We start from the raw sequence: 14937 nt of genomic DNA on the forward strand, positions 1-14937 counted from the left end.
AATATTTTTGGGAATGTTATCATATCTAAAATACATTTTAAACATATGAGTGATGCGTTTTCTTCTGATTGGAAAAATCCAAAATCAATTGATTATCATAGAGCAATAAAAAATCCCATTCCCTTAAATTGGCCACAATATTTCATAAACGCTTGTGTTTTCTCTATATTTATGTGATCCTTAAATGAGTAAATCATTTCTAAAAATAAAAATGGGCCTTGAAAATCTCCTCAAGTGCTCAGCTGAACTCGTCTGACCAAACCATCTGCTCGACCCACTCTCAGCCGTGGAGTGGATGAGTGGACTGGGGGTGATAACACGCTCACACATAAACGTGACTGAAATAAATAAACAAAAATACACATAAATAAATATTTTGTCCATACACAAGTGTTCATGCAATTGCCATGCATGTGCAGCTCAGTAGCTGACAGAATAAACAACTCTGCCTATGAAATTATAGGTCAACCTTGGTTAGAAGTGGAGGCCCCCTAATAAGAAATATTTTTCAATAATTTTATCATTGGGTGCTCTTATCAGTGTTTTGTTTGTGCCTGCTTGTCTTCAAGGTACACAGTAATCACTTTTTCCACAGAACATTGGTGTAATACAGTTTTAAAACCAGGTTTCAATCAGATAACAGTGCAGTAAACACTTTAGCTTCAATATTTGCTACAGGGGAAATTTTTTTCTCCTTTGAAACAGTTAATTCAAGGATGTAGATAAGGACTGGTGTAGTTCAAAACACTGCACCACTTAAGACATTCGTTTTTTTTCTCTCTCTCTCCATAGAAACAGTCCCTAAGCAACCATTAGAGTGCGAGTTGTGTTCATAGTACTCCATGCCCCCTCAGCTCCCTAATACATACCCTTCCTCACCTTCTCCATCACTCACATCCTCTCTCTCTCTCTCTTCCCCTGTAGCTCTTCTTTTGTGCGTTTGTATCTGAGTGTCTGTATGTTAGTCAGCTACATCCTCAGCACCTGGGACATTACCTCCAGGTTTCAGCGGGGAAGCTGCATCGCTGACTCTGTGAGTTTTACCAATCTGTAGCTGCTGCTTTACAAAAAAATTGTTTATTTTGGCTTTTTTAATCTGCATTTCACTTTTGTTATTGTTGTTGTTCTTGTTGTTGTTTTCAATAGAAAGTTAGACGTCATTTTAGAATCTGGCTAAAAATTTTGAGCATTGCAAAAGTAGTTGTCTTCTTGTGTTGCCTTTACAAAAATTTTCCCCGGTGAATTCTTAAACTGTACTATCTTCATATATAAATCTCACCTTGTTCGTGTCTTTCTTTGCTGTTTCCTCCCTCCTCAGATTTGCTGATCAGGGCTCTAAGCCAGAATTTCTGCAGGTGTATAAGAGAGGAGAGGGAGGTCAACATGGGCTCCAGCTCCTCCTCCTATGCCCCCAAAACCATTTACCTGGAAGTGGATGGGAAAGTGCAAAAGGTAGGTCCAGCTTCTCTGGGCAAAAATACGTTTTTTTTCTGTTTGTTTTTATGGTTTTTATTTTTTTCTTATGTAGAATTACAACCTTTTTTTTTAACAATGTTCATTCATGCATTGTTGCAGAATGTACATTTCAATGTTAATTTAAAGAAGCCTATTTTTGCATTCAGACATATCCTTAGTTTCTACATTTACAATTTTTTAGTCACATTTTATTCACTTTTAACCTTCATAGTTTTAGTCTACACTCAAAAATCATTTTAGTCCAGTTTACAGTCAATAGAAAGTCCTTATATTTCCGTCTTTACTTTTAGACAAGGTATTACATTTCTTTGCAATAATTTAATCAGCAAAATTCTAGAATTAATATAGATACTAAAAACTCATATTAATTTACTATCAATACTTTAATTTGTATTGCACTGATGAAAATACAGACATGCCTTTTATAAACTGTGGGAAAATATCATGGATTTTTAATGTTCAAAAGTCCAACACTAATATTTTAGTGTAGTTTAGGACTGTGATGAAAACTTAACTTAGTTTTCATCAGCGTTTTTATGACCAAAGATCTGTTTTTTAGTTAGTGTCTATCTAGTCTTTCTCCTGAAAAAAAGTGTAGTATTAGTCACATTTTTAGTCTACAAAATTGACGCTGGTAGGCCTATTCATTTGATTGCATGCAAGCAAATTCTCCCCCACAAATTTGAAAGGCCTAGGAAGAAATACAAAAATGAACAAACATAATATTTATGTTTTTAAAAAAGCACTCTGGACAGTAAAGGCTGATACAAAATTATACCCCAAACCTAAACATGGCACCCAGTAAATCAGGCAACAAATGGCATTTAATGAAATATGCAGATGATACAGTCTCTGTGAGTCTTTCAAATAATGATCGTAAATGTTGAGTATGGCTCTGTAGTCAAGGATTTTATCAGCAGGTAACAACAGATAAATGTGTCTCAAACTTAAGACGTGATTGTTTTATCTGTCACAGCCAAGTCTTATTCATACTTTTACTGAGGATGTGGATGTTGGACTTCTCTTGGAAATCACTTTTTATAATTCATCGAGTTTTGAACCCAAAACTGATGCCATGTGTTAAAGGGTCCTGCAGTGAATATAATAATGCTTAAAGGTCACATATTTATCCCTTTAAGACAAGGTTATATTGCTCTCAAAGGTCCCCATAACATGTCTGTGAAGTTTGTTGCTGAAAAATCACTCCAGTATTGGATTTTTGGATTGCATGTCTAGAAACCCTTCTGTTTCATCCTTGCTCAGAATGAGCTGTTTCTGTGACTGTGGCTTTAAATGGTAATAAGCTGTCTGACTCCGCCCCTGACTCTGCCACTCTGGAAATGGATGTGGCTTAATGGATGTGGCTCTCCTGATCCTCCTCTCAGATGGCAGCTGAGAGGAGTATCAGGAGAGGGCGAACTGAAACTGGGGGTGGTTCTAACTCCCCACATGACATCATGAGGGGAAAATCTGAGAACGGCTTGTTTCAGCACACATTTTCTGAAGGTGGTGAAAGCGGGGGGAGGTGTGTGATGACTTACTTTCATCAGTGATTTATAGAGAGTGTCACACTGTTCGGTTCTCCTCAATGTCGAGTAAAATCCAGCGAGCAAAACTGGTCAAACCTGCAAGCAAAGTTATCAGAGTGCAGCAGGCTCAGCTGCAGGACACCTCAGCATATCAGGGCTCTACAAATCCTGACCACTTTGTTCCTGTTGAGTTTGATCTCCCCACTTTTGACTGTCCTTACAGAATGCCTCGAACAATAATAAGGCATGTCAGTGCTTATCTTATCCCTGTTCCCACAAAGGCAGCTTTACTGTGCTGTTTTGAGTATTCTTATATGTATGTGGGCTATAGATTTTCTGAGTGAAGATGTTAAGTTAAAGATGTTAAATCGTTGCAAAAGTTTAGGTTAAACATTCAAGATACATGAGAAAATCACAAGAGATTTATTTGTTTGAATTTTACAACTTCAGATTATTTTAGTATCATTATCTAACATAATAATCATCCATATTTAATTCTAACTCCAGCAGTCAAATAATTCCCTTTTTAATCCACCTCCTTTTCCCAGTGGACTGAGCTTACCTGCAGGTGCTAAATATAGACGGTGATGCAAAGTAGGTTGTGTTACAGGTGTTGCTGACAGAATCAAACACCTGTTGTCAATAGCTGTGTCAAAGCTCTGAGTTTGTGAATAAAGGAACCAAGATGGTCAGTGTATTTTACAGCCAACTGATTTTTTTTATTTTTATTTGACATGGAAAATCCAAAATCAAGAAAAAACTCCCTATTACTGTTTAAAATATGAAAATAAAACTTGGAAAAAACATGCCCTTGACTCTTTCTGGTAGTTCAGATTGTTTGTGTGTATTGTTTGTTCTATTCTGAGACAGCAATTTGAAAACCGCTTTTTATTTTTGATTTCTAACTTCAAATTAAAAATCAGTTGGCTGTCATCTACGCTGACTCAAGATCTCTGTCTTTCTTCACACATTAGTCACCAGAAGTAGAGACACAAATGCAAAGACAATAAGTGGACAGAAATACCAAGTAAAACACAGATTTATTTAAGCTTTTAAACAAGCATTTGAACAGTGGGTGTAAGGTTCAAGTGTAATGTTTCAGCGTTCCTCACATACTGACATTCAGATAAATGGAGCCCTGGCTGATCTGATGATGTAGAGTGGTTCAAGTACAGAGCTGGGGATGACACATGTCTTTTCAAGAGCCTCCAGCTCAAGGCCTGAGGCTGAATGTTTGTCTGCTACACCTGCTCACCTCAAGATGAAAGTTCACAGTTTGTGAACAGGATATCTGTGCCCACGCTTCACTCTCAAACTCTTGATGGTTAGATTTTCTCCTCTCTGAAGATGTTCTGTGCTGAGGCTTTTAAACCGAGCTGATTGCATGACAGCTGTAGATCATTTTTTTTCACTCTCCAGCTGTCCTTTTTTTTCCTCCACTCACTGGTCCGTCCGTCTGCTGATGTGACCATATTCAACCATCATAACGAACTGAGCACTTACTTTACATTCCCATGTGATGAGGTTGTCTAAAAGACACATGCAATTTGATAACCTTCCCACCCAGTAAGAACACAAAGGCCTTATGTCAAAAGCACGGCAGCTGTTTGTGTGCAGGTGTGCCTCTGGAAATCGTGGACAGATCACACTGTGTCCAATTTGTGGGTCATCGAAAAAAAATAGTGTCACTCATCAGCAACTTTGTTTACAATGAAGTCATAAAAATCCAATCTTCTGCCATCATTTCCTTTGTAAAATAAACAAATAGAAAACTACTCAGAATTGAGCTTGATTTGAACATAGAACATTTTAAAAGGCTTTTTTTTATCTTGCAGGTGGTGTTCAGTCGACACTGCAGCCCATGTGACATCAAGGAGCTTCTGTGTTCCTCATCCAACATTCCCAGGTTTGTTGTTTTGTTTCCTCACTTGTTCATTTTGCTTTTCAGTGTAATCAGGTGGAGAATACATCAGTCCCTATCTGTGGCACTGGAGAGATGCCACTAACAAGCATGGAGACCTCCATGTAATGTTTAGAAGTACGGAATTCATTTCAATCCTTAATACAGACAATTCCAAATTATATGTTTAAAAAATTATCTGCCAATAGGTTTTCTTTACCTTAACAGTGGAAATTTAACCTCTGCTAAACTGTTCGCACTCTTGTCTACTTCTATGTATGGAAGCCTTAAGAGGACATACACATCTTCTTTACATTTTTATTTTTATCTACAGAAGCCCTAAGAGGACATACATACCTTCTTTACATTTTTATTTTTATTTACAGAAGCCCTAAGAGGACATACATACCTTCTTTATGTTTTTATATTTATGTATGGAAGCCCTAAGTGGAGATACATACCTTCTTTGTATTTTTATTTATATGCATGGAAGCCCTAAGAGGACATACACACCTTTTTTACATTTCAATTTTGCTGTATTGAAGTTCTGTGAGGACATACATTCTTTCTTTACTTTTTTATTTTTATGTATCAAACCCTTAAGTAAACATACCTTCTTTACACTTTCATTTTATGTATTGAATCCCAAAGAGGACATACAAACCTTCTTTATGATTCAAATTTTTTTGTATGGAGGCCCTAAGAGGACAAACATACATACATTTTTCTTTTAACAGCTTTCTCCCTGGATAAGAGTGGTGCTTTTCCTTGGTGATGAGTTAATTTCTCAAGATCTTGGGGAATAAAAGTCTGCCTTTTTGATAACCATTTTTCCTCAAGAATACAGTTTCTGAATCACACCTAATCATTCAATGATCATCTTATGTGCCAACATGTGTGCATTTCACTGCATATCACTGTATGAGCTAGTTCTTGGTCTGAACATTGTATTTTTTTCTGTCTTACTCTTTCATTGTAGTGTTGGTGATCCATAACCTATTAGTGGGTGCAAATCTCAAGCAGTACTTGGTGATATTAACACAAGGCAAAATATCTTACTGGATCTTATACCTGTACCTTTCTCTCTTTATGTTTTCTTTTTCTTGAACTTTTTTGCAGGAACACTGCCATTGTGATGGTAGACCCAGATGGTGCCTTCGTCTCCATTGATCCTACCATGCCCACCAACTCTCCAAAGTAACAAACCAGCATTTCATATTGTGTTTGTAAAGTTATGATCATTTCACTTCAGTTCAGGGGCAGGGCCCAGAATTAGCTCAAACTTAGGACTGGGACATGCTAACCTGGCATTTTTTGCTTTGAGACAGTTTTATGCACTATTTTTAAGCCTTTATGTTAGCATTTGCCAAACCTTTACCCCTTTTATAGTTTTTTAAATATATACTTAATCTGAGATCAAGATCATTCTGTCAGGCATATCTCTTCCTTAAGCTGTGAGCAAAATATCACATAAAGGAGTCAATACACAAAGGTGTTCAATTCAGTGTGTGGCCTGACAGGAAGGAAGTTCAGATTAAACTCACCTAAAAATGTGCATTAAGTAAATGTTACTCAAAGCTTTCAACAATGCACAGTCCTATAAAGCACTTTTTGATATTTTGTTTACTCTAAATCTTTGTAAGAAAAAAAAAATAATGTTGATGATGTCATTGATCAGTTATAACTGTTGAACTGATTTTCTTACAGCTCTTTGTACAAAGTTGTCCCACTGTCCACCGGTCAGCTTGGAGGTAAAATTAATGCACTGGTGACATCTTTAAGCTCACTTTTTAAAACTGTTTTTTACTGGCCAGAGATACACTTGCTATTTTACACTGCGTCTATGTATGTTTCAGACTACATTGTGAACATTCTTGTAAATGTATTTGTCTTAATGTAACCTGTGTTACATCTGCACTTTGTTTCTACCTGCAGCTTTTTCCTCCATGAAAAGATGTAATGCTCCAAGTGTAATGGCTTAATTAGTGACTGTGCTAACTGGTGACTTTCAAGCAACTGTGTTTGTAGCAGTTGTTACAGAAAAGAGGGAGTCCTCATAATATCCTTTTGTTTAGTGTGTTGTGCCTGTGGTTATGTCAAAATACACTCATCAGATATGAATTCAATGGAAAGCTAAACTAGCACAGCCATGGACGAACTCAACTAAAAGTCACCAGTTTACACTTTTTGGCCTTCTCTTTTTATCTGCTTTGTCATTTCATTATTTTAGATCCATTTGTTGATTTTATTGCTTTTTCCTTATTGAATGCCTATTTCATTGTTATCATCTCCTTTTTTCTTATACTGTTTACCTCCATTTTATTGCTTTTAATTCTTTTCACCTCTAACTGCATTCTTCAGTCTGTATAATTTATTTATTGTATTGCTCTATTCATCCACTATCCTTACTTTCTTAAATGTAGATTTTTTAATTTTTTATTTAACATGTTCACGTTTTGATTATGTCTATGACTTTTCTCCTTTTAACGGTTTTTATATTTTCATTATTTCACACCCTTTTTGTTGATTTTGCTGCCTTTTCCTTACTGAATGCTTTACTTCTACTATTGTATTGCCTTTACCCCTCCTGTTGTCTTTGTTTTTACTACACACCTTTTGTCCTCTGGGTCAAATTGACCCGGTCTTTTTTGACTGCTTATAGAGCATGAGGTATAAAATGGTTACCAATTTCTTTTATTTAATCTTTTTAGTAAACTTGTTTCCAACACATTGATATATATATTTCACTTATTTTTGTTCTTTATGGTATGATGTCTTCAGGCAATTATATGGAAGAAAAAAAAAGTTAGGATGTTTAAAATTTCAGAACCGGGTCAAATTGACCCAAGGACAACAGGAGGGTTAAATCTTTTTAATTATGTTTGTCTCTTTCTAATCTTTAATTGCACCTTTTCATAAAATATTTTTTGCAACTGTTTTATTCTCACACTATCTTCAATTTCTTCAATATATTTATTTTGGATTTCTGTAATTTTTATTAATCCACAGCTATTAACTGCTTTTATTTATCTTTATTTTCCATCCTTTTGTTGATTTTAATGCTTTTGCCTTATTGAATGCTTTACCTGTGAAATTGTTTTCATCTCTTTTATATTTCTTCTACTATTTTATTGACTTTATCTCCTTTTTTATTGCTTCTGTCTCTTTCTTGTCTTTATTGCATCTTTTTGGCCTATATTATTCATTTTAATTGTTTTATTCTCACGCTATCTTCATCTTCTTCAATATTAATATTTTGGATTTTATTTGTTTTCTATAATTGTATTTATTCCATAGTTTTTCTCTTTTTCACTGCTTTTATCTTTTCATTATTTTCCACTTTTTATTTGATTGCTTTTTCCTTATGAAATACTGCTCCGGTTTTGCTGTTTTTGTATCCTTTTTTTCTTGTACTATTTAATTGCCTTTTCCTCCTTTATGTTGCTTTTATCTCTTTTGAATCTCTTATTGCATTATTTACTTTCTCTTTGCATTGCTTATTTGTCTTTTTGATCTCTTTTGGTCTCTTCTTGATTTTATTTCATTTAATTTCCTAGATTTTTTTGTATCTTTGATCTTCGTTGATGTTATGATCCTCACCCTTCAGGCTCAGGCCCAAGGCTCTTGTGATTTTTCAGCTAATCATGTTGGTGGGGTTGTTGTATAAATACTTTTATGAGGAGGGTTTATTGTTGTTGTGGTTGCTGTGCTGTTGTTTTTTTTTTTTTTTTTGTCTTTTATTTTTGTTTGAGTTCTTTAAATTTTTGGTTGTAGTACTTTGCTCTGATGTATGCTTCTGCTAACTCTCAACCTTCGTTGTTAAGGTACTATGTAAAAAAAGTTCTTAAATGTGTTCATACATCAACATATCTAACATGGAGGGAATAATGGGCTTAAAAATAACAAATATGAAAGGGTATTTGCTGTTTACAACAACTTATCTGGGTTTGTTTTTCTCTGCAGAGAAGGAGGACATGTTTCAGAACGTGCTTTCCCAGGTAGCCGATCAGTTCAGCAGGTAACACCTCTCTTGTTTATGTTGTGTTATGGATGAAGCCTGCCCTCCCCCGCCCTAACACATACCTCACACACACATACCTGACAGCAGTGACTCTCAAAGATAATATATGCTGCAACCCATAGAGGCAAGTTAGATCACACAATGAGATCTTCCCCTTTCTGTATGCCTCATTACAGTTTTCTTTGACCTTAAATGACCATTGAGCTATGGGAAATCTTTGCCATTCATTTTTTTTCTTATCACGGTTTCTGATCACAGAGCTTTTCGCATCAACGAATTGAAGACTGAGGTCACCAACAGGCTAGCTATGCTGGAGAAGAGAGTGGAACGTGCGTGGTGCATAATAATCCACACAGTTAAACAATAAATGTCAATAAAAATAAAAAATGCAGCCAATAGACTTAACTAACTCAGAGTTTTCTGTTTGTCTTCTTGCAGTGGAAGGGTTGAAAGTGGTGGAGATTGAGAAGTGTAAAAATGACCTGAAGAAACTACGAGATGAGATGACTTCAAGAGGAGGTGGCAGGTGAAATAAACAAGGCTGACATCAGATACATTAACAGAAATGCAGATAATGTTAACTTGATGTTTTTTCTTATAAATTTAGAGTAAACTGTTCATGCAAATACAACTTCTCAGATGATGGGAAAAAGGTCACCCCTAGACGAGATGTTCCCAACTACCCAAAGGTATGTCCTTGAGGAACAAGGCCTTTAAAACTACATGTTTTCTAGATTGTTTGAAGTTCTGATGGCCTTCCCTATTTGGCATTATAGTACACACTGTCTCAGGAGACTGTGGAGGCACTCAAGAAGCCAACATTTGATGTGTGGCACTGGGAACACAATGAGGTTTGCTGATAACGCCTCTCAGTCACTAAGTAGACTGTTTTTATGTCATGTTAGCTCAGTAAAGTCTAAAGTTCTTGTCTTTCTTTGTGGCTGCAGATGCTGAGTTGTTTGGAGTATATGTACCATGACTTGGGGCTGGTGAAGGAATTCAACATGAACCCCATCACACTCAAACGCTGGCTGGTAAAATATACACATACCAAATGCACCTGGTGTTTATTTCCAACAATGTTTTAGCTTTAAAGCAGAGAGGATCATAAATGTTACAAAATAATCAAAGTTAAGGGTGCACCCACACCAGGCAATCTTTACCATGCCTAAAACACATTTAACACCAAAAGTGATGTTTGTTTGGCCAGTTTGAGTATATGGGACACTTCCCTGGCACTGGCTCTGATGGAAGAAGTGGCCTTCCATGCAGCAGCCAAATGCAGTTTTTGGGCCCATGGGACATTCACAGCACAACCAGGGGTTTGTGGCAACCCCAACTACCTGATTACTCTCCACATCCATGCCTTACTTGGCCCTAAGTGTGTGTTGTTTATTTTTCCAAATGATAATTTTCCCATGCCCCTGGAAGTGTGCAAAGACACCCAGAGCACAGCCAGGGTTGTGTCAGTCCTCCTTCCTGCCCAATAGTGAAGCTTACTCACCACATCTACATCTTACTGCAATCTCAGTTTTTGGCCCAAACATGCCTAAAAATTATGTAAAGTACTGGTTTTTGTTTGGTATTTTTAGTTTGTTGTTTTTTTCTAGCAATCTTGCTTTAGCATGGTACAGCACAACTGGGCTTAGTGTGAGAACATCCTAAGATGATGCTTAAAAAGGTGACAAAAGATCACCCTTTGTTTGTGGTGTCCATGAAGATTCGGTTTTGGGCTTTTTTCTCTGAATTTCCTTACCATTTCTCATTCCACTGTTATGCAGATGTTGTAAAGATGTAAACATGCCTTTGCGATTGGTTACTCACAGAGCTATAAATTATTGCTGTGATGTTAGAGACAGATATGACAGACTGCATGGAGGTTTGGCATCAGCAACCAATGTGATGACGCTGGTAGGGAGACAGAAAGGGCTAAACAACTATAAGAACTATACTTTTCCTTTGTCAATCCAGAAATTGAAATTAATGACACGCTAGCTTGATGCTAATGCTATTAAGTGAGTCACCAGTTAGCGTTTTTCGCTCAGACAGTTCTGTCAGGGTTGGTTATAATCGTGCTCAAAATTTGTCTAACCTCAGCTTAAACGCTCCCTGTAGTCCTTAATTGGTTGACAATGATGCCTAAAGCTTTGGTTGGATCTGACTTCCCCAACATAAATGAAAACACTAGTGAGGTCATTGTATTCGCACAACCAGAACGGTTTGCAGCAGCTACTCTTGCTCCTTTAGCCTTCAATGTTCACTTTTCTGTTAAGAGTTTGGTTTTATTTCAACAGTTTTTAATTTTTTGTCAAGCAGCAGATTCCTGGTTAATCCTTTATTACATTGCTTACTGCTGAAGAAGGCCTATATCCCTCCTAAAGGTTTTGATAGAGTGATCCGTGCTTTTATAACATCCCAACTTTCTCATTGTAATTCTTTGTTTGTGGCTTTGGACCAGTCATCCATGCAGCTGCTGAGAAAAAGAGGGATAACATTACTCAATGTTTTACTTCCCCTGCTGGCTTCCAGACCATCACAGATGGATTTCAAACTTTTATTGTTGACTTTTAAAGTTCTAAATGAACTGGCACCACCTTACCCAGCTGACCCTTTCCAGCTGGAGCACCATGGTCTACCATACAGCTGCTCCTGGATGTGCCAAAATTGGAAACAACTTAAAACCAGTCTTTGCAGTAACTGCCTCAAACTTGTGGAATAACTTACCACTTCAAACAGGACTTATCTGCTTTTGAATGTTTTAGATTATTTCTGAGGACACATCTCGGGATGTGAATGTTTTTCTCCAGAGGATTTGACTATCATTGTTCATATTATTTACCATCATACTCTTGTTTCCTGTTTTACCTTTTTACTCTGTACGGCACTTCAGCCGATCTATTTTTTTGTTTTAATGTGCAAAAAGAAAAGTTGACTAGACTTAATAAATCAAATTCTCTGTGGTCTAGCTGGCAATTCAGGAGAACTATCGTAACAACCCCTTCCACAACTTCCGTCATTGCTTCTGCGTCAGTCAGATGATGTATGGCATGATCCACCTCTGCAACCTACAGGTACAGTGCAAGCTCTTTGATTTTTCTGTGTTCATGCATGTTCAGAGTATCATCGAGGTGATTTAACTGTCTTTGATATAAACTTACATACTAAAAAACAAAATGCTTGCCAAGGTGAAGTCCTGATGATGGAAGTTTTTGCCCCCCCCCCCCACATATCACCTGTCATTTCATCCAGGAGAAGCTAACTCTGACAGACATGGGCATTCTAATGACAGCTGCAGTGTGTCATGACCTGGACCACCCTGGCTACAACAACACGTAAGACTCACTTTCCTCCCGTAAAGGCACTGACACAATTTGAACTGTAGGCACCCAGTGACTCCAAAATGTTTTGACATCTTCTTCATAACACAGTCATCGGTGAACTGTGAAACTGGTTCAGCATGGAGGGAGTGTAGGTATGAAAACATCCAGGTTATCACCTTGTTTTTAGCTGGTGGTTTCAGGCAGTCACAGATCCCTCTAATGAGGTAAACTTTGCAAGAAAAAACTGTCCATTCATCCATTCATGTGTGTTTTTATCCATCAGGTACCAAATCAATGCCCGCACAGAGCTTGCAGTGCGCTACAATGACATATCTCCACTTGAGAACCACCACTGCGCCGTGGCCTTCCAAATCCTCTCTCTGCCGGAGTGCAACATCTTTGCAAATGTGGATCCTGAGGCTTTCAAACAGATCCGACAGGTCAGATGGAAAGCGGAAATATTTAAATGTAGTTCTGAGGACTATTTGGATTTTAGCTCTTAAAGGTATGTGATGTTAGGTGTAGATGTTGTTTTTTAGTTGCAGTTTAGCACCAGTCTAAACAAACAGCACTGATCCCCTACCCCTCCCTCACTGTTCTGACTGGCTGCAGTCATTTGAAGGACTGGTCTCGATTCAGATATGCTGCCTGAAGTTGATTCAGTTCTAAATTCTTTGAAGTCTTTTAGACTAAATGAGTTTGGAAAGTCAGTTGGTGCTCCTTGAATGTGCAATAAAACTCTGCCTCTATATACAGTGGCCCTTATTTATCAAATGTGTGTGCATCAGAAACTTGGGGTGTATGGTCATTTCCACAAACAGAGCAGCTTTTCTTTATGTGGACATAAGCGTACGATACACTAGAATCTTTGTGTATGCACAAGTTTTCAACTCAGCGTGGACTCGCTTTGCAGTGTGTCTCTGGCGGTATTATTAAGATATGACTTGGAAAAAATAACGTAGCATTAAATCAAAGCTTTGACAATCCCTGGGAGCAACATTGCTTTTTCAACAAAGTTGAGCAGTGTGATTTTTCAGATTTCCTCGTTATTTGCTATAATTGATGAATGAGCTAGATTTATTTTAAAAATAAAGTAGTCCGGCTGCCTGACTAATTAAAGTTTTGTTGTACAGTTTAATATCACTTGAAAAATATTGTGGATTTAGAATAAAGACTAACCTGCTTAAATGAAGGTTAACAAAAGATAAATTAAAAAAGGAAACTCGAGAACTAAATGTTTAGCTTCTTAAATAGGAAATGTTTGTATATCTCTGTGACTGAGTTAAGCTTTAACAGGAAAAGGGATGATTTACACCAAACTACCCTACTGTTCAAACCTGGAGTGTGTTCAAGAGCTATCTGACACTTATAATTAGCCTAGGGCCATCTCTCTTTCCTTTAGTGGGAGCAGGGTGCATGGCTATAGATGGAAGTGTTAAAAAAACAGTTTGAAACATGTTCGAGCCTCTGAGTGACAAAATAACAAGCTAAAGGAAGTACTGTCCTGTCAGTTTGAGCACAGAGCTGAGAACAACAAACCCAGAGGGAACTCTCTTCTAGAAAGCCTTTACCAAATAATATGTTTAGTTAGGATATATTTGAAATCTGCCATGTTTATGTTTAAAATGTTGAATATTAAAGTATATGAATGTGAGGAAATATCATTCAGAAGTTTCAAGCTGCTTTGCTCCTCTGATTCTAGGCGATTATCACCCTCATTCTGGCCACAGACATGGCCAGACATGGGGAGATACTGGACTCCTTCAAGCACAAAGTGGACAACTTTGACTTCACCAACGAAGAGCATGTGACATGCGTACGTATATGTTATGCTTGACAAGATCATAGCCTTTATCTGATGACTTTTCCAAACAGACTGTATTAGTGCAATTGGAAAAGTAGCAATGGTAAATGTCCTTAAAAGATGTGTTCATGTTTATGACAGATAGGCTCCTTATCCTGTATCTGTTCTTGGTTTCAGGTGTTGCGTGTTTGCATCTATATAAGTTTGTTTATGTGTTTGCAGCTTAAGATGGTTTTGATTAAGTGCTGTGATATTTCCAACGAAGTAAGGCCAACTGAAGTCGCCGAGCCATGGGTGGACTGCCTACTGGAGGAATACTTCATGCAGGTGACCTCAACTGAAGCATTCAGAAATCTATCATGTAAATCAATCAGGTCAAGGGCAGAGTACTTAGTGAGTTTTATACTCCTAGTGTAGATTAAGACTGCTGGATTTATTTAGCTGTATTTCCACTTTGTGTGCCTCTCAGAGTGACAGGGAGAAGTCAGAGGGCCTCCCTGTGGCTCCCTTCATGGACAGAGATAAAGTCACCAAGCCCACGGCCCAGATCGGATTCATCAAGTTTGTCCTCATCCCAATGTTTGAGACCGTCATGAAGGTTGGATCACGTCTGTACTTGTGTGCCTCTTTATGAAAACATACATACCGATAAACAAAACTTTGCTATCCAACAGCTTTTTCCGCAAATAGAGGAGATTATGGTTCAACCTTTGAGAGACTCTCGTGACCACTATGAGGAGCTGAAGCAGATCGATGACGCTATGACAGAGGTAGAACTTATTGTCTTTGTGTTCTCTTGTATGGTATGTCTTTTCTATCCATCCACCCATCCATCTAGATCTGTCTGTCTATCTTTCTATGCTGACAATAAGACATCTCACATGCAG

At 37.4% G+C, this 14937-nt stretch overlaps 1 protein-coding gene across 1 annotated transcript; it reads left to right on the forward strand.

Moving 5' to 3' along the window:
- The first annotated feature begins 910 nt into the window (after positions 1-910).
- pde9al (phosphodiesterase 9A like) lies at positions 911-14726 on the forward strand. Its single transcript, XM_041801945.1, has 17 exons — positions 911-1033; positions 1319-1452; positions 4841-4911; positions 6025-6102; positions 6613-6656; positions 8869-8923; positions 9185-9255; positions 9365-9452; positions 9534-9615; positions 9703-9777; positions 9874-9960; positions 11893-11997; positions 12176-12258; positions 12530-12686; positions 13949-14062; positions 14273-14377; positions 14520-14726. Exons 2-17 carry the CDS (start codon positions 1384-1386, stop codon positions 14682-14684), a joined length of 1449 nt encoding a protein of 482 aa, XP_041657879.1. The 5' UTR covers positions 911-1033; positions 1319-1383; the 3' UTR covers positions 14685-14726.
- The last annotated feature ends 211 nt before the right edge of the window (positions 14727-14937 follow it).

This window comes from Cheilinus undulatus, linkage group 2 (assembly GCF_018320785.1).
Source record: "Cheilinus undulatus linkage group 2, ASM1832078v1, whole genome shotgun sequence".
Classification (NCBI taxonomy): Eukaryota; Metazoa; Chordata; class Actinopteri; order Labriformes; family Labridae; genus Cheilinus; species Cheilinus undulatus.